The following is a 25228-nucleotide window of genomic DNA, read 5'->3' as shown; positions in this document are numbered from 1 at the left end:
AAGGAAGCGACTGCATTAATGTTTCATGAGGACTACACGTTCACTCATCTAGTAAAATTTGCAAGCGTGAAGCCTATGGGTTCAGTGTCGTGGAATCGTCGATATAGACAGTGCAGGCAGCGTGATTGCACTGGGGCCTACTGTATGTGGTGGGGGCAGTCCCACTACAGTATGGTGTGTTGGGCAGAGAACTTAAATTAAACAAAAATAAGTCTCATGCTGCCATTTGCTATATATACCTTCAAAAACGCCTATCACAGTTATGGTTTCCAATTGTTTGGGTAAAATAATATGATAAAATGGCCCATTGAGCTGAGCTGACTGTCCAAAGCGATTTTGCATATTAACATCCCAGGCTACCACTTGGATAAATACGGTATACAAACATCGGCGACTATCGGCTAGATTGTTTTTTTGAACCAAGAATTTCCACATCGGTGCACCCCTACTTAGAAAGTTTGCATCATAAAAAAGAAAAGTTTAGACAATCTTTGTTTTGAATCCAGCTCTCTTGATTTCTTTCCACCAAGGTCAAGTCAGCTTAAATACGAATCTCTGTCTTATTTAGAAGTAAACTGAGAGTACAGCAGGGGTTGGCAGCATTTTACTTTTCTTCAGAGGACCATATTGACTTTGATAAAGTGAACAAAAGGCCACACACTGGACAATTGAATTGAAACTTAAAGCATGTGCTGATTGACTGACTGGTTAAAACTGCATGAATTTGGTAGACATGATAGATTTATTTCCAAGGTGATTTACCAGGTCAGAATGTCTGGATCCTTGCTTCACAACACAATCTTCTGTTATAATTTAAAATTTTCAGCTGTACAGTTTGGTGTACTCTGGGGCTATAATGAAAAGATTACTTTATACCTTACATGGGATGGAATAAACCCTCTACTCCAACACCAAATTCTACCTCACTTACCCATATACACATTTGTCATTGCTACGGGTACAGGCTTCAGTTTAGACATACTATTGGTCCGACTGTCATTAGACCGACAACCTACCTCAAACCCTAACCTAACCCAAATCATTGGTCCGACTGTCATTAGACCGACAACCTATACCTCAAACCCTAACCTAACCCAAACCGCAAGCATGGAAGCAGCGCATGTCCGACCGCATGTCCGACCGTTGTTTCCGCATGTCAGTCCATAGGTGTGTCTAATCTGCATGTGCATCCCGCTACATCGCACATACGCTCGAAGGACGCTTTTTTCTAGCAGCATTAATTGGATTCAAGTTAAGTCATGTATGCTTCAAAACCATTAACATAATGCTTTTATACACAATGTTTTTTACATACGTTTTATAATTGATTCAATTAAAGCAGTGGTTCTCAATCTTTTTCATGTAAAAGGACCCCCAGATTCATACGTTTTAGGCTACGGACCGCCATTTGAAAGCAAATTGTGCCATGAGAAGAATCATTAGTCATTAATTCTACAATTGTCTATGCTGTAGGTGGATTGATAACAGACAGTGGAGAGAGTGAATTTGTGAAACCTTAAACATCGTCATTAGTTTAATTTCTACTCAGTGAAATAGTAGTGAAATTAAACAGTTTGATTCATTTTGCTGGAGACTCCCTGGGACCCCCAGGGACCCACTTTGAGAACCCCTGAATTAAAGTGTTAATCAAATGCTACTTTTCCTTTGTTCATTCATAAGGCAATGGGTGTGATAAAAACGAATTATGGCCTCATTATCCAACGGTCCTCACCTATGACTCTCAGTCTCAGATACTGATTTCATTTTCCTCACTCAATAATTTGTGGACGTGGAGAAAATCTGATCGTATTTAGAGACCAACAGAAAATTACTTTTTCTATTTAATTAAAGAGAAGCATGCTATTATTCAAAGATCGGAACAAATTAAATAACAAATAAACAAATAAAAGTACCTTTACCCCAAGTGTTTCGTAGGGCATGCCACATGGTCCTTTGGCTTACCTGTTGTGGGGTGATTTGCTCAGAAGACGTGGCAAGATTGATGGCAAACACATGGTCCCTGGAAGAGATGAAAAGTCAAGACAGCATTACAAACGGTCCCCTTGGACTCCAGCAGTGATACTTTTGAACCCAACCCTCCAAAGAGCAGTGACTCAACCAAAATATCATTTCTAATGCATTATGTGTTGGGGTAATACTATATAGTAATATATAAAACATCACTTACAGATTGGTTATAATTTGGAACACAGTATGTCAAAGTAACACATTACTTTCAGAAACTGCAAACTAATGAGTGACAAAGCAGTTTGTCTAACAGATGCTCATTTAGACTGAACCCTTCTGGGTAATTTGTGTTTCACCATGACAGCTAAAAGACATTTTTTATACGAATAGCATTGTGGCTTTCTTTTCAATTCCATTCAGTCTCCCCTCCTACACTTATGTCAAGTCCTTTTCCGCTTCATTTGATGGTGTAACACAAGAATAATGCAAAAGTATTAACGCATTACTTGGTGATTACTTTTAATGCAAAGTATGCCATATTTATAAATATTACATATTACAAATATTACAAAATAAACTTACTTCCCAAACAACATAGTTCATAAAATTGTTTTGTTTTTAACATTATCAAATTGAATCAGCAAGCAGTTTGACTCACACAACCACACAACCATGACTGGTTTTCAGCAAGAGATTAAAACTGTCCCAGAAAATGTTTTTAAATAGAAATCACAAAAAGTTTTCCTTGCATTGATGTAATATACATTAGTCTGCACAGTGAACTTAGCACTTTGTTGTTTGCATCTGCGGAAAATATGAAGTCCACTTAGGTGCATTAAGAATATCCATACCTTTTTGGACACCGTTCTTGGCTGCTAGAGTGTTGCAGTTTGGCCCAGGGCCAAAATTGGAACATAATGTATTTTGCACAATGAAATGGGAAGTAGAGGTGAGACCTCAAACTTTTTAGATAATTAACCTATGGCAACGTGATTGCAAGAAGAGCTAAATGCAATCAGGCTGAGATGCTATTGAAGAATGTTGTCAAGATGCTGCCAATACCGCCTTTACATCAGCAGTGTGGGTGGGTAGGGAACTGAAGGACTTGGTGCACTTGGAAATGACTCAAAGACTATTGTAAGTGAGTGCAGGTGTGATCACTGCTGCTTAGAATAGGAATAAATATAGTTGGTGGGATACCATAAATTAGTACACTGGAGAATGAATCTACGATGAGAGGTGTCCATCAAACTACCGTCACCCACCCCCTAACTAGCAAGGCATGATTATACACAGGTTCTCAGGATAGATGGTGTGCATCTGGCCTTGTTTATAGGGAACCGGTTAAGAGGATAATGGCTGGTCACTGACCTGGCAGCAATGTAGAGCATATGGTTAATCCGCAGCATCCTCTGGAAATCCAAGCCTAGGCGGACCGTGTCATTGTCTGACATTAGTCCCTGGAAACCGGGATAAAGGTAGGAGTCTGTGCAGGAGGGAAGATGGGCAGAAGTAAAGAAAGCTTTTAAGACACACTTGGGATATTAGAAAATGTCTGACTAATGACCCTCTGCTAACAACCTTTGACATATTGGCTCAACGGGGCACATGCATACGCTTAGTCCTTTTCATCGACTGCAAAAAGGTTCAACTATGAACAGGTTAAGTAAAATGCAATATCTAGACTTTTCTGTACCTGGATTGTAAGGAACTAGACTGAAATGCCTTCATACAGTATTTAATTTTTTTTTCTTCTCAGCTGTTAACAATGGAACAACTGATTGTGTCTGGATAGCCGATAGAGCTACCTTTGGAACACAAGGTCATGGGTTAAAATCTGGGCACTGCCAACTCCGTGTATGACAATTAGCTTGGTTTGGTGCTACAAGTTTTCTGGAAGTCCTGGGAACTGATGGTAGGTGTGGTGTTAAAAGTCATGGGTTCAAATCTGAGTACAGACAACTCAGCCTTATGAATCTTCAAGAATGCTGATGTTTAGGGGGGTGCGTGCTGATCATGTTTTAGATCATTATTTCTGTGCTAGTACAAATATGTTCGTACTCCCCAGCTATGGGACGTTATCTGCTAGGTACGAACATATTCGTACCCCCCACCCCCCCCTTTACACCATATATGAAGCGGCTAGGCCGAAAATCAGCTTTTAACATTGGTCTCAGTCAACGTCTCAGTTGACTGAGACGTCACCAGTCACCTCCAGCACCAGGATCTTTGCAAACGGCCCCATATACTTCTGTTCAAAGTAGGATTTTCAAAGCATTATAACTCTGTACGAGCGCTGTCCATGGTAATAGCCATCCATCCAAAGTTCCGATGTTATTTGTGATTTTGTCTCGCATCGCTCCCGACATGTAAACATTTCTGGCGAAATGTAAATAGCGTGAGCTAATGCTAATGACAGTCGATGGTTACAATGGTGGAAATCCCTGGATCGGCTGGCACAGGTTAGCAACCCTTTGCTGCCACCTAGCATGGCAATAAAAGTTAAAATCAGCTTTGTCCTTTTTTTCTTCTTCCATCATTCTTGTATCTGTATTCTGTAATATAATTTTCAACACGCTATATTAATGTACTCAAACTGCAAATGCAAACGGGAGGACAGACAGTAAGCATTTTCAGCAAACATGACCCACATGCTCCATTTAGGTCTGCTGCTCCAATCAGTATCAAATCAGCATTCTCATTACCAACATGGAGCTACTGTACATCAGTAGCTCTCCCACACTCTCCCTTTGTTCCAGGCCATATTACGCTCAGGTTCAGGCTACTTAAGGCTGAATGGCTGGTATAACTACCCTCCAGCCTCTCATCTCACTTAGGCTACCACTGCTGAATTTGCAAACTCAGCAAAATTATGTCTTGGTGTGAAATTACTATTTCTGAAGGGGCCTTAATTTTCTCTAACCACTCTCCTTTAATCGACTGTTTAAACATTTAAAGAGCTAATGGCGGAGCAATGGACCTCACTGTGGTGGGAGGATCCACCTGCCTATTGGCCCCGCCCGACTATCATTCCCTCTGAAAACAAGGACTTTTAATTCATTCTCAGCTCTTATTACACTTCCTTCAAATCCAGCAACAACTTTCTCTCCGGTACAATGTGCATCCTATGGTTTGTAGCCGCGGATAAGCAATAAGTGTCGTAAATGAGAGACTGCCCTGGGAGACGGCATCCTCTCAGAAAAGGGTGCAAAGGGGAGAAAGGAGGCATGGTAGCTGAGGCTTTGGGCTCGTTTGCAATATATTACTGCATTAACATACGTAATGGACGTCTTCCAGAGTTGTGAGGGCCTTCTGACACGCCGTCACCCGCTCTAACCCGGAATGACAAATGGTTCTCATTACACCTGGGATGGAGCTCCACATATAGGACTATTAGCGTGGCTATTTCTGCTAATGGCTGTGTTACTCTCTTCCAGATAGATCAATTACAGTGTGCAGGTCTTGGTCTTAGCCATCTCTTAAATCAATTATGGAAAAGCACATTTACCAGCCACAACCTGCTCTGCAGACGGTCCCATTGATGGGCTCCTTGGGTGGTCCAATGAAATGGTGTGATGAGGTCAATAAACCTACCCAGTCAAAACATTTGCATTTAAACTTTGCACTAGACTTTGAACCTGGTAATATTTCACCCAGCCATCTACAATAACAGCATGCCCCCTTGGAGGAAAATAATTCATGTTCTGTCGCACAGCGGTGTCACGCACCGTGCAAATAGCAGACCTACAAGCTTGCGGATGCAAAGCATTTTGAGCTTGTAAGTCTGCTATTCTCTGCGTGTGAAATCGGGTTTAACCTTTACTTCACATCAGCTACTTCTGCATGAGGGATAACCATGGCAACGCAACAGAGCAGGGACTTACGCTCTCTTCCCACGACGCTGATTGGCTCCAGGTCCTGTGGAAAGGGAGTGGCTCCTGAGGACAGATGTGGCAAGATGGCAGCGAGGGTGACAGCCAGGAGCGCTGGCAGTAGGGGACGTGGCGACCCGAGGACCAGCCTCATGTTGACATCTGACTGGACCTCACCAGAAACACATGGCCGACAGCAGATACACCTCCGCCTATAGGACATGAGACACACAGCAAACCAATAAGTTAACATAGTCCTTGCATTGCTATGAATTAATACCATTGTCTAGCAGCCACCCCTCCCCCAGCAGCATTTTAACATTAGGCTGAAACGTGAATACGCCATTTAATCACAGAGAAGAATTTACATATAATAATTAGGTGACTGAGTTATGGCTGCAGCAACTTTAAGGCTGGCAGCTAAGCTCTTATTAGCATGCAACACCTTATGCCATTGCGGTGGTTTTGATTGAGAGTTAGCTGAACCGGCTAGATGGGAGATGGGAGACAGACACACATACCGTATATATATATATATATATATATATGAAATACACACGTGTGTATACGTATATAATGTATACAGTGTACACACGCGCGCACACACACACACACACACACACACACACACACACACACACACACACGTCTATATATTGATACAGTAAATATACTGTATGAGATTTAGAGAGAGAAGTAAAATATCAGAAGAGATAGGCAGAGAGGGAGAGCAAGACAGTGTGAGAGCTCGATGTCTAAGTGAGAAATGATACAGCGTGCTTTGTATGTGTTTGTGCATGTGAGTGTACGTGTATGTTAGGGGAAGATGGGGGCTGGTAACAACAGAGAAGAGGCAACCCACAAGTGTCCTGGCCACCAGGACAACAACTGGCTCATGTCCTACAGCCTCTAGTCTTTCACAGGTGACTTAGCACAATTAAACTGTTGCCTCTGAGGGGAACACCATGACATCTGGCCCTACACCATTCTCCAGTGACTTGGGTTAACAGAAAGTCAACTAACTAACGGTCTGTTGGCTGTTACACACACGCACGCACAGACAGCTGTGTGTGTGTGTGTGTGTGTGTGTGTGTGTGTGTGCGCACACACACACACACACACACACACACACACACACACACACACACTCTCCAACTTTATTTATAGAGCACATGCTTTAGAGGAAAAAGACACAAATAAGAGCGCAAGAAACAAACCACACACACACACACGCACACACACCTTACTATCATTACTTTATTGCTGTTTTTGCGATTATTGTGAATAATGGGATGAAACAATAAAAATATTGAATCTCAAGATAAGTCTTAATTATGTCATTGAAACTCATGGCGAGCGTTGTGTCTGAAATTGTCTAACGTATGCTAATGTTCACATCTGCTGGGTATCTGAGGAAAGAGACAGGAACAGATGGATGGCACAGCGATTTGTTAAAGCCAACTCTAAAAACACGCTGACCTGTGACCACGACGCCAACTCAGTAAGAGCAGTAAGTCCTCAGAGGCATTCTTACAAGCCACATCGAATTTATGTAGCCTACTGTGTCACCTGGCAATGGGACTTGGGCCACATGGTTTTAAGTGGGAGCAGAAAACAAAGTCAACAGAGATATGAACCGTCATCAATATTGATAACAGTTTGCCTCATTTAGATTCAGGAGAGACGAGTGCATTTAGCGATGAGGTCAGGCGACGATCACAGTGCCATAAATCGAGGGGAGTGGATGATGTCTGCTTGTGTTTACTTCATGAATTACAACCGCCAGTGTGTAATTCTGGCAATATAGGGCAATATACGAGGACAATATTGGGTAACCAATGGATTAGGCTAAATTTTGTTTTGTTTTTACACAAAGGTGGTCTGTCTTCGTGGCTTTCTTCCAAACAGCAGATTTGCCAATAACTACTCCTGCCTACACTTAGACTTAGATTAACTCAATTTATATTATGATGAATCTTTGATAAAACTCTGAGGGCTGTCAAAGCACTCAAGGAAAGAGCAAGGGCCAAATCATCTCCTAATTTAGATTATACCTTACCAAACTTAGCAAACTAAAACAAAATGACATTGTCTCAATGATCATGCACAACTAGCACTATTCCAAAGATATTATACAATACACATACTGTACAGTACATACGAAAATAAGTCACTTTACACTCAAACACGCCATGTGCACGGCACAAATGGGGCGAACCGAGCGAATATACAGTATACCGTATATTCATTAAAATAACAAATGTATAAAAATAAAAAGAACGCCACACACAGTGCAACTAACATGGAGGATTTTGCTGTGTAGAAGCTAAGATTACTCAGAATTGTGTGAAAGAAAGCAGAGATCATTGACATGCACAGGGTATAACTATTTAGCCAAAGGAATGTGGCCAGGAGAATGTTGGGATGACTCATGCCCAACAATACAACCATAATATGAAGAACAGCTTATGCAAGATTTGCCATATGCACTGAAATACCAGCCTATATTTCCACAACAAGCAAAAGCACTGGGTGCATGACACCTTCTTGACATGATTATCTGTACACTGAGCTTCTTTGTTGTGCACTTACAATAGCAGATCTACAAGCTCACAACACGTCATGCTGCAACACATTATGAGTTTGTAGATCACCTATTTTCCACACATGACACTGGTGCACAACTAAATATAAATCAAGCCTCTCAGCATGAGACGACTATGCTATGAACTGCACAATGTAATCCAGTTGGGTGGAAGCTGCAGTAATATTATGTAAACTAGCATATCCTTCTTAGACTGATTCATACAGAACATGCCGTTATGGATTTGGCAGAAAGATGAGTGGCTGAGATGGTGATCTATGTATTTGGCCAAATGTTGTATCAAAACATTTAGGAATGTAAAACTATTGTCAAAGCGGTAAAACACTGTTATGAAAATACTAGCATACACTGAAAACAAAGGCATTCAGAGGCATAATTGATTTGATACAAATAATGCAGAAGGATGAAAACAATGTTGAATCTAAAAAGTGATGAATACCTTAAAATCCAATCCCTTTGGACAGCGAGCTGCCTAGAGTAGAGCTGTCTAGAAGAGTATTTGTATGTACCGTCTGTCTGTCTGTCTGTGTCTGTCTCCCACGTTTTTGTGTGTCTGTCCATGGCCAACATCAAAAACCACTACAACAAACTGCACTAAATTGTTTGTGCTTAGGGGTGGGACGATATATCGTGATATTGATTAGCTAGTACTAGTAGTAGTAGGCCACCCAATGTACCCATTGTTGTGGACAAGCTGCAAAGTTGATCATTATCGAGGGCCCAATATCGCCACAGATATCTTATTGTGAGGTACCCATATCATCCCACCCCTATTGTGCACGCTAGGAGTAGCCAAAGAAGCAAGAATGTTTCACATTTTGTGAATATTTCTTCATTTTTTTTTAGGTCCACCGCCCGGCCGATCCACCAAACCCATGATCATCCTTTTCACAAACTCATTTATTTTTGTGTCATTTTGATACATGCATACCTAAACCTTGCTATCCACAGCGTTACTGCACAGGCCATCCCGTTATTAGACGACATCTTTTTTTAATTCAATCTCTCTGGAGGTCTTTGCCCTTGCCAGGCCATAACTGTAAATAAGAATTTGTTCTTAATTGGTAAAATGAAGGACGACGACGATGAAGAAAATAGTGTGTGTAAAGGGAATTCACAGGTATACTGCCCTCTAGGTAGACCGGCCTATGTGTTTGTTATTACAGTTTAAAACTGGATGGTATGAGTCCAGCAGACAATCATACAGTACATGGTACAGTAGTTGATTAAATCTACAAAATATATAATTATTGACTGATTAAATACAGATAATTGGAACATAAATTGTATCTCTCATCCACTCTTTTAACCCAGTTTCCTGATGTTAGAGAAAAAGGTTGTACAATGTATTTTTTCTTATATTTATGGTAATATCTCTATGAATTCCTACAACACACATCTCAAAGATATGTCAGAACAGAGTTAAAACAGCAGATCTCTTATAGACATTACTAACACAAACATCAACTTCTAAGCAAGATATATTTTTTATCTCTGTTCAATCTTTATATATTATTTTTTTGCTCCATGTTTCTTGTCTCTGCATCGGGGAAGAGGGGGTGGGTACAGCGGGTGGACAGGTGGGAAATGTGGGGTATCTATGTATTATCCTTGTACACAAATGTATACATATGAACCCCACACGGGAGGGAAAAAACCCAAAACAAAAACAATAAACAGTGTTAAAACAGCACAATATACCTTTTGCATAAACATGCCAGTGGGGCTATACACAAAATAAATATCCATTTTTGTAATTGTTTATCCATTAAACATGTACCAGATGTCATTTTCTTACCATTGCATCTTCTTTTTTTCACACCTCACTCACAGTGCACTCAGCACTTGTCTTATTTGCTCCACTTTAGAATTGTTTGCCAGAGTTGTCATGGGGTTACATTTTTCTGGTTTCTCCAGTGTTAGTTTGCAAACAAATCTCAAGTGCACAGTTTTTTTCTGTGTGCCAGTTTTCCCCCTTTCCTCACAATTCAGTCGTTATGCCAATTCCCGAATCTCTCTCTCTCTCACACACACGCGCACGCACGCGCGCAGAGTGCAGAGTGCAGACAACAGCCTATTCCTCACAGTTCAACACCCAACAGTGACCTGGCTCTCACTGCCTGGCTTCCCTCCCGTGAACACAGCCAATTGTGCTCGTATGGACGCTCAGCCAGGCCGGAGATGCCAGAGAATTCAAACCCCAGTCTTCATGGTGGTGGGCAGGAACTTTGCACCTGCGCCAACCAAGTTTTGATTGACAAATCAGAGTGACTGGACAATGTATCGACAGAAAGGCTGCGTCACAGACCTAGTGGTATAATGATTATGCAGATTGTCTTTTTGAGGGGCACTAGCCCCTCCTATGCCCAGCTTTGTGTGTACCCCATAGCGATGATTTATTTAATTGACTGAGCAATGTGTGTACCCCATAGCGATGATTTGATTGGTTGAACACGGAATGTGATGTATGATGATCATAAAGCCAGCTTTCTGTGTGTATCACGGATTTGAGGTGAAAAGGTGAGGACAGAAAAGTGAGGACGCCAAATTGATTGGGCGGAATGTGATGATGTATGATAATGTATGATGATAAGAGCACTCCTCACTTCCCACAAGTAGGATTTTTAATGTCTATTTGGACAGGCTGATGGACTGACAACAAGCAATAGGGAATACGCCACCGTTTATCCCTTTGCAGACTCTAGTTTTGAGTTCTAGGTTTTATCATTTAGTTTTTAATGAACTGGACTTGTTAAGCCATCTGGGAGGTGCTGGCAGTTGGACGTCTTTGGAGAGCAACGGATTCTAGCCCCTGGGGTAGTCAATTGATTATCCGACATTCACTTGGATTAGCCAACAGTGCCGGCTCTGTGGTTTGATAAGACAACCCCAACCCCCCCCCCCCTCCACCATGTTCATCACACACACACACACACACACACACACACACACCCCCTGAAGGCCTTTCACAGAGCTATGCAAAAAGGAGAATGATGAGAAAATCATGGACTTTATAAAGTGGCGTGGATAAGACGAACAGGGTATCATCTTTAAAAAAAGATATACATTTTAATTCAAAAATGAACTCTCCCTAGTCAAATGTATGTCCTACATATCCATCCATTTGGCCAAGCACAGTTCTATTAAAAGACAAATTATAATTAAAATACTAAATGCCAATTTTATCCTTAAAGGGGAATTTCTCCCTAAACCTTTTTTTTACAAAAGTAAGTTGATAATTATGTATATTGACCAAAAATAAATATTAAAAAATAAATAAAGATATAGGGGAGCGCAATTGTTTTTTGTTCACATCTGTTCTAGGTGATGTGACAGCAACACTCCATGCATTGTTGACACTGCACTCTTCCTGGTCTACGTGAGCTGACGTTAGACCAGATCCTCACTATCCTTGGAGCCCCACTCTCCTTCAAAAGCTCTACAGTGATTCTGAAAGCTGCGAGCGTGTAGACGGCAAGAACTCCACCTGGTTCTCAATCAATAGCGGAGTGAGACAGGGATGCGTAGCTGCACAAGACCTCTTTAACTGCATCATCGTCTATCTGATGGAACAGATCTGTGCACGTGTACCTGGGGTTAAACTAGGCAGTTACCCCCTCACAGATCTGGAATATTAGTAGTGGAGAGGAAGTTGAGTTTGTGACTTCCTTCACCTACCTAGGATCCATCATCACTAACAATGGCAATATAATAACCAAAATAAACCGGAGACATGCCCTGGCAGCCAGCGCCATGAAAACACTCTGGAAGCCACTGTGGAGACACCACTCCATATCTAGAGATACAGTACCAAACTAAGGATTTACAACACCTCAGTCCTCTCCATCCTTCTCTATGGAGCAGAAACCTGGACTCTGGCTGCCAGAATTGATGGCTTTGACAGTAGAGCTTTGCGAACAATAGAGGGGATAAAATGGCTCCAACAGCACACTGCGGGAACGCACCCAACAGCCCCCTGCGTCCCAACTGGCAGCACAGCGACGGATGCGCTGGTATGGCCATGCCAAAAGACTGCCCCCTGAACACCCCACTCACGCTATCCTCCACTTTGATCCAAAATCTGCTGGCTGGAAACGCCCCCGCAGAGCACCCCGCACCCGATGGATTGATGCCGTCACCCGTTACTTACACCAACTGGGGTTGTCGCTGACTGGAGCTGAGCCCCGCCCCCTAGCACTGGACCCACCCAAATGGAGAAGATTGGTTCAACTGATTGGCTCTACGCATGGCGCCGCCTCCGCCACCGAGCAAGAGACCTGATGATGACCCAGTGCTTCACTTCTACTCATTGTTTCTCCTAGCTAGGGAATATACAGTACTATACCTCTCACCTTCAACCTATGTACACACACACACACACACACACACACACACACACACACACACACAGTGAGGGGCCGGGGGCATATTCCCTGGTATCCACTATAATCTATAATAAAGATTATTAGCCACTGTAATAATATAATCAATATTATCTATCTATCAATATGAAATTAGTGCACCTTGAGAAATACAAAAACATAATGGGGTCACGCTTATCCGACACACCAAAACCGGGATCAAAATCACCCGTTGGTCCCGACATGCGTTGCATCGTGCTTGCAGACGGGGTTAGGGTGTCCTTTATTTAACCAGTAAAAACCACATTCAGACAAAAGTCTCTTTTACAAGTGTGAACTGGCCAAGAGAAGTGGCGAAATAAGTAACACAGCTTTGCCAGTAATATATACAAGACAATAACAGGACAGACATGCAGCGTTCATAAATACAGTACCCAGGAACAGGAACGTCTAACAATGACTGTCGGACTGTTAGTATCTCTGAACTTATGGCTGTACCAAACCTAATTACATCATTATGAATAGCATTAACCACATGAACCCCAGCATGCCTATTCTGGGGGCCAGGGAACATAGGGGGTGGTCACCCTACAGTATCTAACTGTACAGGCTAAATGTGTGAATTTTCACTGCTTCACAATATCCCATTGGCATGATCAGCTAATATACTGTGTGTTTGGTCAAGTGGTCCCTAGTAGAGGGCAGCACGGGTCCATCCGGAACCGAATACCCGAGAGCTGAGCCGGTCCCTCGGGCAGGGTCGGATCCATTCCAAATTGCTGTGGGTCTGGGTCGGATCGTCTGAAATGCAGTTACCCATGAGGATCCGAGCTTTATATATTAAACCCCAAAAATAGACATGCGTGCGTTGTAATTATTACATTCTAAAGTGACTAGTCCATATTGTCTTTTGAGCAGAGTCAACGACTGGTCTCGTCATGCACCTCGACATGAGCGAGAGCATTCTCTCTCTCTCTTTGTCTCTCTCACCCCAATCCTGCGTACTCACACACTCAAGAATAGCTCAAATATAATATCTACAAATTTGTAAATGGGCCATATGTTATTTATTTATTTGACCATTTCAGGAGCAGCTAGATTCTATGACTATTTGGCGTTTCTTGGCATAGATTAGAACAACATTTTAGAAATCCATGCCCATGTTTAGTTGATGACATTAGCATCTCCCATGAACCACTCAAAACTGTCCTACAACTACGTAGTTGTTTTATAGCTTGCCTTGCTTTTATAGGATTATTGTGTTCAGCACATTGTAGGTTTTTTTTCAAACATGCTATAGAAATAAGTATTGTAACAACTGGAAAGCAGAAATACAACTGCCTAGGAAAATATCAAACATATTATGAAGGCAGCTTAAATTGCATTAGCTTAACATCATACATTAATTCCTCATAGTTCTGTGTCACCGCACACGTTCAAGGAGTTCGGGAATATTATGCTTCGGGAAGTGCAGAGGACTTCTCGTACCAACCCCCCACACAAATCTATATCTATTCATTGTTGATGGGAAACAACCCCATAATGCTGTACAAAGAGTCCTACTGTATTTTTTAGGCTGGTCTATATCACACCTGACCTCCTTTTGGAGGGTTCGTCAGACCACCAATATCTGATTGCTGTCCCAAGCAGTAGTCCCATGAGAAGGCTCACGTGGCTTGTAATTAGCTACACAAGAGTTTTACCTTGTTTTCCTGTCATTCCCAACTCTCCTCTCTCTCACAACCTACTCTGCATGAGGCATTAGAGACACCGTCCAGTCGGAGATGATATGGGTAAAGAGATTGTACCCAACTCACTGAGATGTCAACAGTTCTTCCTCAAGATGACATCCGTTAAGACATGCCTCTGCAACAATGTTCTCTTTTGCCCAGCAGCAATTTCAACTCTCCACTCCACCCTCTCAGACAGGGGGAAGCTTCTCTAATTAGATTTCCAACGGCTAACTATGCAGATGCCGTCCAGGCAAATTGGAATTGGGATCAAGGAGCATTCGCCAATAATTGGGAGAACAGCCCCTGCAGGGCTACACGCAGGCAGTTTCCATGGGGAACTTTTCAGACGAATGTTACATGTGGTGCAAACAAGTTCATGCTATTGTAGTTAAAGCCTAGTAGCAATTAAGAATGTCTTTGAAAGAACCTACACGAAAATCACCATTGTTCATTGAGGGCAGCAGATCTCAGGCTTTTTGGTTTGACTTTTGTAACTTAGTCTAGAACACTTTGAAGTAACACACAATTGTAGCCAGCATTTCAGCATGTTCTTGAGGTGAAGCTTTGCTTTGATACTGGCTTTTGCTTATTTGCATAACATGAAAGAATATTGAAAAGGATTTGGGTGTTATGTTGTGCATACTGAATCCGTCAAAGGTAAAAGGTTCAACCGAGCAAATATAAAAGGGTGACATCACTACGGGTAACCAGGCAGCCAATATTGCTGCACAGATGCTCGTGTCAATTTTGGCCAGCAAAATGGCATTTATTAAGTCCGAAATTTGTTTTAGATGAGATTGAATGGCTGCTGAACACAAACATGTCAGAGACACAAACACAAAAGGTTATCTGGGGAGCAGTGGCATAAACAGAGCATTTCCAAAGGGACCCCGGTGACAACATTTAAAAAGTCCATTAGCATCCGGGGTCGAAGAGGAGTGATGGCTCACTTCTTGCCTTTTTACCAGGAATAGAAAATCAATGGTCCCAGACTCCCAGCAGCCCCTAAGTTCTGAGATTAGTGTGTCAAATGGCTAGTGTCAGTTAAAATGCTCTCATTCGTATAGCTATAGCATCTATGCAGTGAAATTGGGACGATGGTATGAGAAGTGTCTGTCTGGGGAGGTCAGGACCCTCCCTGCCACCACTGCCACTCAGTGAGCTCCCAGAGGGACACTGCTTTAACCTCAGACGTCAGACAAACTGATGGGCCGTCTTGTGGCAGCGGACATCTATTGTCACACACATCAGAATACGCTGCTCAATTAAGTCTTGCTTATTTCACAAGTCTCACCTACTCATCTTCACCGGATAGATTTCAGGGTAAAGCTAATCTGACAGGCAGAGAGAAAACAAAACTTCAGCAAAGTGCTTCAGTTCAGTGCCGATTGCAAACTCAGAAGTAGGATGTAAATGTTTACAATTACATTTGAAACTTGATAATCTACAGTTTTTGTGTACTATAAGCCTTAAGGACCAAAAAAGTATAGCTTTGTAGTCAAGATTTCCTGCCACAGTGAGTGATTTGGCCAGACTTCACATCTATGATAATAGACACTGAGACTGTTGTACCATCGATCTGGAACACCACTGAGAGCATCATCCATCGCTTTCACGTCTACTTGGAAAAAGAAAGAAAAAAACAGCCCAGAAGGCTGTCTGTGGAAGAGAATCAGCCACGCACTAATGGTTTTCTCTTCATTTGTCTGTCTGATGTGAATAATTTAGTTTAATCTTCAGAGAAGCATATAATTCACTGACCATATCGTGGACCCTGTCACTCAATCAGCATACATCTTCAATCTTACCGGTTCCTCGTCCCGGGGTCACCTAATCATATGGAATGGTTTGAAATATGCAAGAGGGCATCTGGGCTCCCCACCGCCTTTCCTCTGCCCCTTTTCCGCTCATACATAAAAGTGAATGTTAACTACCCCGTCTTCTCTCAATCTGCCTATCATCAATAATTCAAAGTGTTACTGAGAAACACTACCTGAACCCCGTATTGACAGAAATTCAAGCACTGTTCAAGGACGTCATAATTGGATACCCCCATTACGCCCCGATGCTACTGATGTGAAATACAGGGCGAGGAGGGAAAGACTTGTGAGTGTTGTTGTTATAAGATCGTGTGTGAGTTTATTTTAGGCGTGTGTGTTTCTATTTTTACAACTCTATTCTTCAACTCTAGAAGCCTCAAGAACCAAAAGCAGAAGTCATCCAATGTGCAAACTTTACTGACTTGAGAACATTCCTCTGGGTACAGTATGTTTATAGGTGGGCGGGAGAGTGCTTGGATATCCAACCTTGGAGAAATAGGCTGTAAAAAGAATATCAAGCAGACTCTAGAGCTTTAGAAGGGTTAAAATGATATATACACACACATTACACACAGTATATAAACAAAGTACTACACTTAATCTGACGCCATGACCCTACCTTAAAACATCAATATTATTATTATTAATAATTAGGTATGCACGATTATGGAATTATGAACGATATCCGATCTCCGATTATTTGCAGGGTCATATCTGCCAGTACGGATTCTGACAGATTCTGATATTATATAGAGGACCACAATGGAAACAAGCCTAGGCCCTATAGGGACTTGTCCCAACGTGTTAATAAAGTATTCAATGAATGTACTCTTTTTCCTGAATGAGATAAGTACACAAATTAAATGTAGAATGAAGCCATTGACGGCCACATTATTATTGCGTCATAAATCAGTGAAAATAATCTGGATTATTTTTAGACCAATCAGATACCGATATGGTATTTTTATGTGCATCTCTATTAATAGTAATAATACCACCTTGCTGGGGAAATACTGTACTTAAGCATGTATAGTATTATAAAATGCACAATGAGTATACCATATCAAGGTGTTTCCCTGACATGGTCATGCTGCAGCTTAACCTCAAAATAGCATATCAGTGTTCTCACTGTAGTCTGAGCTAACATGAACACCACAAAGTTAGCTGCAGTTACACTAAGTGTCTGTATGCAGAGGCTGGAATACAATACCCAACTCTGATCGTGTACACCGTCCTCTGCTCCGACAGCAAAACAATGAAGTTGTGAAGGCGAATGAAGCAGAGAGAAATGTTCCTGTGCCACACACTTTGTACTGCAGACTACGGTACTGCCAGAGGCCGTCAATATTCTCACATAACTGCTGAATCCCGACAAGGATGTGAGGAGTGCTGAAAGCTAGCTAGATGAAGATGATATTCCCCACATTCATTCTTGTTGGAATACATTTTACATGTCTGGATCATATATTTCTAAATTACGAAGGACCGACTTGTCCCAGAAACTAGATCAATTCAGTTGTGCCGTTACATACTGTGTGAAAAAGACCATATTTGCGGTCAGAGTTAAGTGCAGAAGGAAGGGAGAAGAGCAGACAGCGTTGTCAGCGGCTATCATGTAAAAGATGATCACCAGAGGGTGGTTTATATCACCAGGAGGGACTACAGACCTCCTCATCCTCCTATGAGGTAATAGTCCTCTGGTGGGTGATTTGTCTGCCTTCCATTTATGAGATGGGGTGTGTTCGTGTCCGTGTGTGTACAAAAGATGCCCACTAGGGCTTGTGCACATATTGTAGGCCTACTTGCTTGCTGCTGATCTACCTAATCACATAACTCTGATTAGGCACTCAAGATGGGTTTCTGGGGAATTGGCTTGGTTAGCTGCCAATGCCCAAGGCAGCAGCAGGCACCCAAAATAAACCCTGGGCACAGCTAGGAAAACCCTGTCCATCAGGAGCACAGTGCCTGGCTGCCTGAAAGCGACACATTAATTAAAGTTCTACACAGCAAAAATGTTTCTATTATGTAAAGGACCACACATTGCCACAGTAAGAAAATGTCAATTTGAAGTCAATGTTATGCTAATAATGCTATAAACTCTAAGCCAGTAGTTCTAAACTTTTTTGGATTCTTTACTCCATTTCCCGGACTACATCATTTTGTTTAGGAAACGGCAATCGAAAAGCACATGTGTTATAAGACTTATAAGGAGGTTACAGCTACGTTTTTCAGTGATTTATCATTAAACACTAAAAATATTCTTTTCACTTTTTCTCACGTATCTCTGCCCCTAGAGGTACACATAACCCCATTTGAGAAATGCTGCTCAAGCTAATGATAACACAGAAAAGGATTCTGATAATAATTGAAATGCTAATAGCCATTAAACTGATGCTAATAATAATAATAGTTCAAGTTCTCTTGAGAACATCACGCCACTTCACTTTTCTGATAATAATTGAAATGCTAATAGCCATTAAACTGATGCTAATAATAATAATAGTTCAAGTTCTCTTGAGAACTTCACGCCACTTCACTTACACCTACAGTACAGTACACGTCACAGCAAGAGACCCACAGTGGCATGGCCAAAAGAAGTGATGTAGTAGTAACCTTTTCACCTTTGAACAGACATACTGTACAGTTACCTGAAGCACCAATATAGCGGTAGCCTGGCTAATAAGCCAGACAGAATCAGCCGTTGTGTGATATTAGTCTGACTTATTAGCCAGGCTAATATAGCGGCACAATAAAGGAGTGAGACCTTTCTATTAACAGAGGTGCTATATGATCTCCATCTCGCCTTTCCTTTCCAGTAAATCGAGAATCGAATCCAGTGGCATGCATTAGCTTGATGTACTGCATGTACTCTTTGCTTTGTATCCTCTTTATGCATCAATTTTGAAGTGGAGACTCCCTCAGTGATATACAGTACTGGAGTACCAGAACTTTGACTTCCTCTTGATGAGAAGATGACAGTGAGTGATGGATCTCAAATTTTACAGTTGTACAACTGCAGGGAGCTTAGAAGACTTAACTCTTAAGACATCAGACACTCTCCATGATCCCCGCTACTTCGGGCCCACTGACAATCCTTTGTTCATTGATTTAATGGACAGGCACTCCCGTTAGTTGGGTCGTCTTCTCAACAAAAGAGGAGCTTGCAATTCAAACTGTGCCAACAGAGTGCTCCAACGCAAGAGACGAAACACAGGGAGACGGAGTAGCTGAAAACTGATCAAAGGAAGATAAATAGCAGTGAAGATCATTCCACTTGCCTTTTATCCTACGTAAGCAGAGGCAATCAAATACCTGTCACCTAGCAGATCCATCCATGTCACGTTACCCCAACGAGTTTATACAGAACAGAAGGAACACGAAGTCACTGGGGGAACGTGTGTGACAAAAGTACATTTGGTGCATCCTCAGTAAAGGCACACACCAAAACCGCAAACTTTGCTTTTATAAATGAATGATTTTTGCAATCTGAGCAGTTGATGCCGATTAAGGGAAATATAAATCAGGGCAAACAGCGGGGAGAGTGCCTGGCAGAGATAATGGCATGATCATGCCTAGTGGTTCACTGTTCCTTGGCAGATTAAACGCTTCATCATTGTCTTTCAGGACAAACAGTCACTGCTCGCATAGCATTCATCCAATTATGAAACTGTCCGTGTTCAAACGCGCCATCCATGTGTTAGTGGCATCAGCACACAGTCACACACCGCAGATCTCAGGAGAATAGATGAAAGAGGAGCAGTGTTATCAGGACGCTCTTTCCCGCAGTAGCCCACAGCAGCGGCTGACCTCGCCGTCATTAGCGCCGTCTCATACTGATGACATCATTGAGACATATGTCAAAAGGCCCAAAGGCTTTCAGGCTCCATTTATTTCATATTATAACTAGCTCTCTCTCAGCCAAGAAAAGTCAGTGGCCACGGGCAGGTCATAGAATAGGAGGCATTATGTTGTTGTTCTTAGAGGCTTATGGCTATATCATGTCAGTCTGAAGTAGTATCAAATGCTTGCTGTCTTGATGTAATTGGCCTTGGGACACGGAACAGAGGCTGGGGGCTAGCCAGTCACCCTTACTGAGAAAGGGGAGGAGGAATGGCGACGTCTCTCAGCCCACTGGTCTGGAATCAGCCAGACAATCAATTCCACCACTCAGTTTCAGGCCAGCAGGTTCAACAACTATACACTGATTATCAGAGTGGCAACATCAGATTATCATCACTGTATGTAATAAGACACACTAGTTGTGTTTATACTGTAACAATAACATTCTGGGACCTATATTCTATAACCTTGTTTGCAATACTTCAATATGGGAGGGGGTTGGTGTGGGGTGGTAGGAGGGTTTGTCACACCAACTAACCCAATAGCTCCAACTTGAATTCTGAGCTCATCACAGCATTGATTCAAGTCTATTTAACCTTCAGACATGCAAGACCTTTCTCATCTCAGCAGTAGTAATGCATAGCAATGTCTACTGTAAGTGCTGGGTGTGTGCTTTGTGTGTGTCTAATGTGTTTGAGCTGTTAATGCATGGCCCAGATCCTGGTGTAGATACTATAGATCCTGAAGCACTTAAGGAGGATAAGCTGTTATCACAGGCTAAATTCTCAACTGTCATTAGGGGCACCAAAGCCTGCTTAAAAGGCCATCTAATTATGGGGGCTCCGGTCATCTTCTCCTAATGTGGTCTTCACATAAAGAACACAGATGATCAAAACATTGCATGAAGGATTTCACACTGTTCAAGCAGCAAATTATAAAAGTACCAGAGGAAGACACATATTTGCTATTGCTTATACGATGGGTTTTCAACCGGTGAGGTATTGCAGGTGGTCATGGAATTCAACATAATATTTAAAAGAAATCAGACCCGTCTGAACTGAGTGGTGCTGTGTGTAATAAGACACACTAGTTGTGTTTATACGTATATATGTGTGTGTGTGTGTGTGTGTGTGTGTGTGTGTGTGTGTGTGTGTGTGTGTGTTAGACTGCAGCGAACTTGGTGGTGACGCTAATTCTGTGCTCGGACGGACCCAGCCAGCCAGGGATCCAGCCAGCTGCCAGGGACATACATTGCTGGCCAATGGCTGCACCACTCAAAGAAATAAATAAATAATTAGTAAGGTCATCACAAGGTGTGTATTATGGTCAATAGCTCATACATCTTCCCACACGGTGAAAACAAAACTTTTCATGGGCAGGTCAAAGTGCACATGTACCATTTTCTGTCAATTTCCTGACTCTTCCAGTGTTAATATGCTCTGCTTTTCAAGTTCAAGTTTCTGAGCCAGTGGTACATCACCGGCCCACTGCAGATGCAAAGACAATAATGTAGTAGAAGCTAGACCAATCCTCATGAGGGGAGCAAGAATAAAAGATGGATGCCAAGAAAGAAGGAGCAGCTTTGTTGCCTCCAGACTTTCATTTGAGCAAGTGGCCATAATAATGAACAACAAAAGGACAAACAGGCCCATCTGTAACAGGGCTAGATGGGCCATAATAATGAACAACAAAAGGACAAACAGGCCCATCTGTAACAGGGCTAGATGGGCCATAATAATGAACAACAAAAGGACAAACAAGCCCATCTGTAACAGGGCTAGATGGGCCATAATAATGAACAACAAAAGGACAAACAGGCCCATCTGTAACAGGGCTAGATGGGGATGCGAGTGCACTGTTGAGTCCAAGCAGTGCGGTGCCATTAAGTGTGAGTGTGTGATAAATGCACTCTGCTTGTCTGTTTTGAGATTCTCATTAGTCTGTGTTCAGAAAGAGACCAGAAGCCATTACTCTTTTGGCTGCGATGACATGAAGCCGAGTGTGTATCTGTGCATTAGAACAGAGGGAGTGTGTGTGTGTGTGTGTGTGTGTGTGTGTGTGTGTCATTGTGCAGCAACATGTCATGTAATATAAGGACTGTGTGTGAGGATATCTCAGTATGACAGAGAGAGAGAGCATGTGAGATGTACATAGTAATGTGAAGACTGCGTGTGTGGGAAGGTCTTGGTATGTCTGTTGCTTCATATTGATACCACGGCACAAGCAAAAATGTGTGACAGACAAAGAGGGTGTGTGTGTACACTGTACAGTGTGTGTGTGTGTGTGTGTGTGTGTCCAGCACAGTTATTTCTGCATTCGTTTGCTTTGTGTCCGCATGCAATTCAAAAATGATCCCTTCAAGTAGTAGAGCCAGAGATATAGAGAGAACGATAGAAAACAGAGGGAGGAGAGAGGGAGGGGAGAGGGCGAGAGAGAGAGAGAGAGAGAGAGAGAGAGAGAGAGAGAGAGAGAGAGAGAGAAAGAGCCAGAGAGAGAGAGAGAGAGAGAAAGAGCCAGAACGAGTGAGAGATAGAGAGACAGAGACAATGAAATAGAGAGCCAGAAGGGAGAGAGAGCCAGAGGACAGAGAGACTGTCGACCAACCAGCCGTGTCAGTAGCTATAACAGTCGTCTGGATGTCTAGCCCAATCAATACTCTGAGGCAAGCGTTTGCCGAGGTCTTCTCCTGTTACTGTAGCCCTCTCCACCTAGCCGTCTCCTTCAGATAGTCTTTTGTTAGCCTTAAAATACTTAATACAAATACACGTACAAATGCAACAGGGGAACTGAACAGAAAAAATAAAAAAATGATTCCCCTCATCAATGTTATCATACAATAACAGATCATTTTTGTACAGTTTACAGATCAGATGGTATTATTTTGTATTTCCCAGCTAGGTACACATTAATAACATTTCCATCTATGTTCCCCTTCTGATGGCTTGCATTAAAGGACAACTTTGTTTGTTTTTTTCAAGCAAGGTTCATGTTTTATTAGAGAAAGTAAAAGATGAGTGTTCAAATAAGTTTTTCATTTGCTGCTTTCTTTTTTAGCGTTTTTAGCTATTTTTGACAGGGGACGGGGCAATCGAACAAGTGGCTTAAATATATATATATTTTTTTCTACTAGACCCCAGTAAATTACATCTGGCCACAGTAGTTGTTTTCCATGTGTCTGAACAAATAACTGACTACTAGGGGGATGCCATACTGTATTTGGTAGGCTCAATCATCACCTGCCCCTTCACATTCAATAGATCCCATTATCTTTTGTGGCCAGATATAGTAAATAATAAAGAAATCGCAATAAAAAAAGCCCCCTTTCAAACATTGCTAAAATTGCTAAAACGAAAGAAAGCAGCAAATGAAAAAAAAAAAAACTCACCTTTTACTTTCTCTAATAACCTAAAATATGAACATTGGTTGAAAAAACCCAAAGTTGTCCTTTAAGCAATTACAAACTTTGGAAATTATTATTTGGTTGTGGAAATGAGATGACATGACAGAAATGACATGATGGAAATTATGTGATGGAAATAATGTTTTGGAAATTATGTCAGATTTCCATTGGTACATTTTCCATTCCTAATAACAATAGCAGTGTTTTTCAAGCATGCAGACACCTGTCACCTACTGTAGCATATCAGCTATGCTAATTACATAAAACAAAGCTAATATCGTTCTTTAAAATACAGCATGTTTGGAAATGACAATTAATATTCAAGAGTGCCAATGCCAGGGTGCTTAGCTGGAGGAAATCAATAGCCTACAATATATTGGCAAATTATTCATGCTAAATGATCTATCAAACTAATTGTTTCTGCTGTTAAACTATGATTTAATTGGCTGATGAGCTGAACTGATTGTGACAATAGGGTCAATATAATTGGAGGAAATAAATAAATGATTAAAATAAATCAGAAAAAACAGATCTGATATGGTAAGGTGCTTATCCGATATCTCAGAAATAGTGTTCACTTCTAACATTCACAAAAACATGTTTTTGTTACATTACAGAGACCAATTTGTCATTTTGTAAACAAAAGGGCAGAGCCATGGGCAGTCCTTTTATAAGGAGGGGGAGGGACTAGGACAAGTGGGTGGTCTTAAAGGAGGAGGCGGAGGGACTGGATTAGGTGGGTGGTGCTAAGGTTAAACTCACACATACCTAATGAACTGGTGGGTGTGTCCACATAAAACCATCATTTTAACAAATACTGTACACTTTTTTGAAAAAATGATACCTCCTTATATAACAATAACACCTGATGATCATGTTTAAGGGTGGAAATCACGGCATTCCATCTTTAAGTTGCGCGTGCATCTACGTGCGTTCTATGTGCTGCTTTCAATGGCCTTTATCGTTTCTGGTCAAAACAAGGTTTTCAACGGCCGACAGCCGGCACTGTGATACTCGCGGTCAGGTTTTTTCTGCACCCAGCGAGAGAACAACAACCGGTCAAGACACCACACACACACACCATTACGTCATCGTAACATCCAGTTACGGATTATTTGGCTCTTCAAAATAAGGGTTGAAAGGGGAAAGACCTTGGCAATGCACGATAAATACATTAATCCCAGCGAGGATTGTGTTAACGCATGACAGTGTCAAACCAAAGTAGCGAAAATAGCCGATCAACATGCTCACAACCTGCGTCACTAGATAGAGGAAGCACCAGCACTTGGCTCAAGAGGTAGAGCAGCTGTTGCCCGTTTGATCCCTGCTCTTCTTGCCTTCATGTCAAAGTGTCCTTGAGCAACACAGAGAAACCCTCAACATACTGTAAATGTGTGAGAATCTAATGCATACATTGGAAAGTTCTTCTGGGAAAGGTGCTATATAAATGCAGACTGTACTGCAGATTCATGAAAAGTACTGGCCCAGAACCACTTATTTTATATAGGAGGAATAATTAGGCTTTGTATATTTGACAAAGGACTGCAGTATGAACCCATGACCTATAAACATGTACTCTGTTAAATGTATAGAAATGTATTCATGACTCTGGCTTCTTTTTGTGCACTC

The 25228-nt window shown here is 41.8% G+C and overlaps 1 protein-coding gene across 3 annotated transcripts in view; it reads right to left on the bottom strand.

Annotated features, from left to right (window-relative positions):
- Positions 1-25228, bottom strand: part of sema6cb (semaphorin 6Cb) — a 130646-nt gene that overhangs the window by 40601 nt on the left and 64817 nt on the right. For all 3 annotated transcript variants that reach the window (XR_013964393.1, XM_080768648.1, XM_080768649.1), the window contains exons 4-6: positions 5853-6052; positions 3340-3454; positions 1963-2020 (exon numbers count right to left, since the gene is read on the bottom strand). Coding sequence is in view for 2 of the 3 variants with exons in the window: in XM_080768648.1 (XP_080624774.1) it covers positions 1963-2020; positions 3340-3454; positions 5853-5994 (315 nt within the window). In the remaining variant the exon portion in view is untranslated. The remainder of the gene's footprint in view (positions 1-1962; positions 2021-3339; positions 3455-5852; positions 6053-25228) is intronic.

Source organism: Protomyctophum bolini, assembly GCF_963924005.1.
Source record: "Protomyctophum bolini genome assembly, chromosome: 7".
Lineage (NCBI taxonomy): Eukaryota > Metazoa > Chordata > Actinopteri > Myctophiformes > Myctophidae > Protomyctophum > Protomyctophum bolini.
This window is presented reverse-complemented; position numbering and strand designations above follow the sequence as displayed.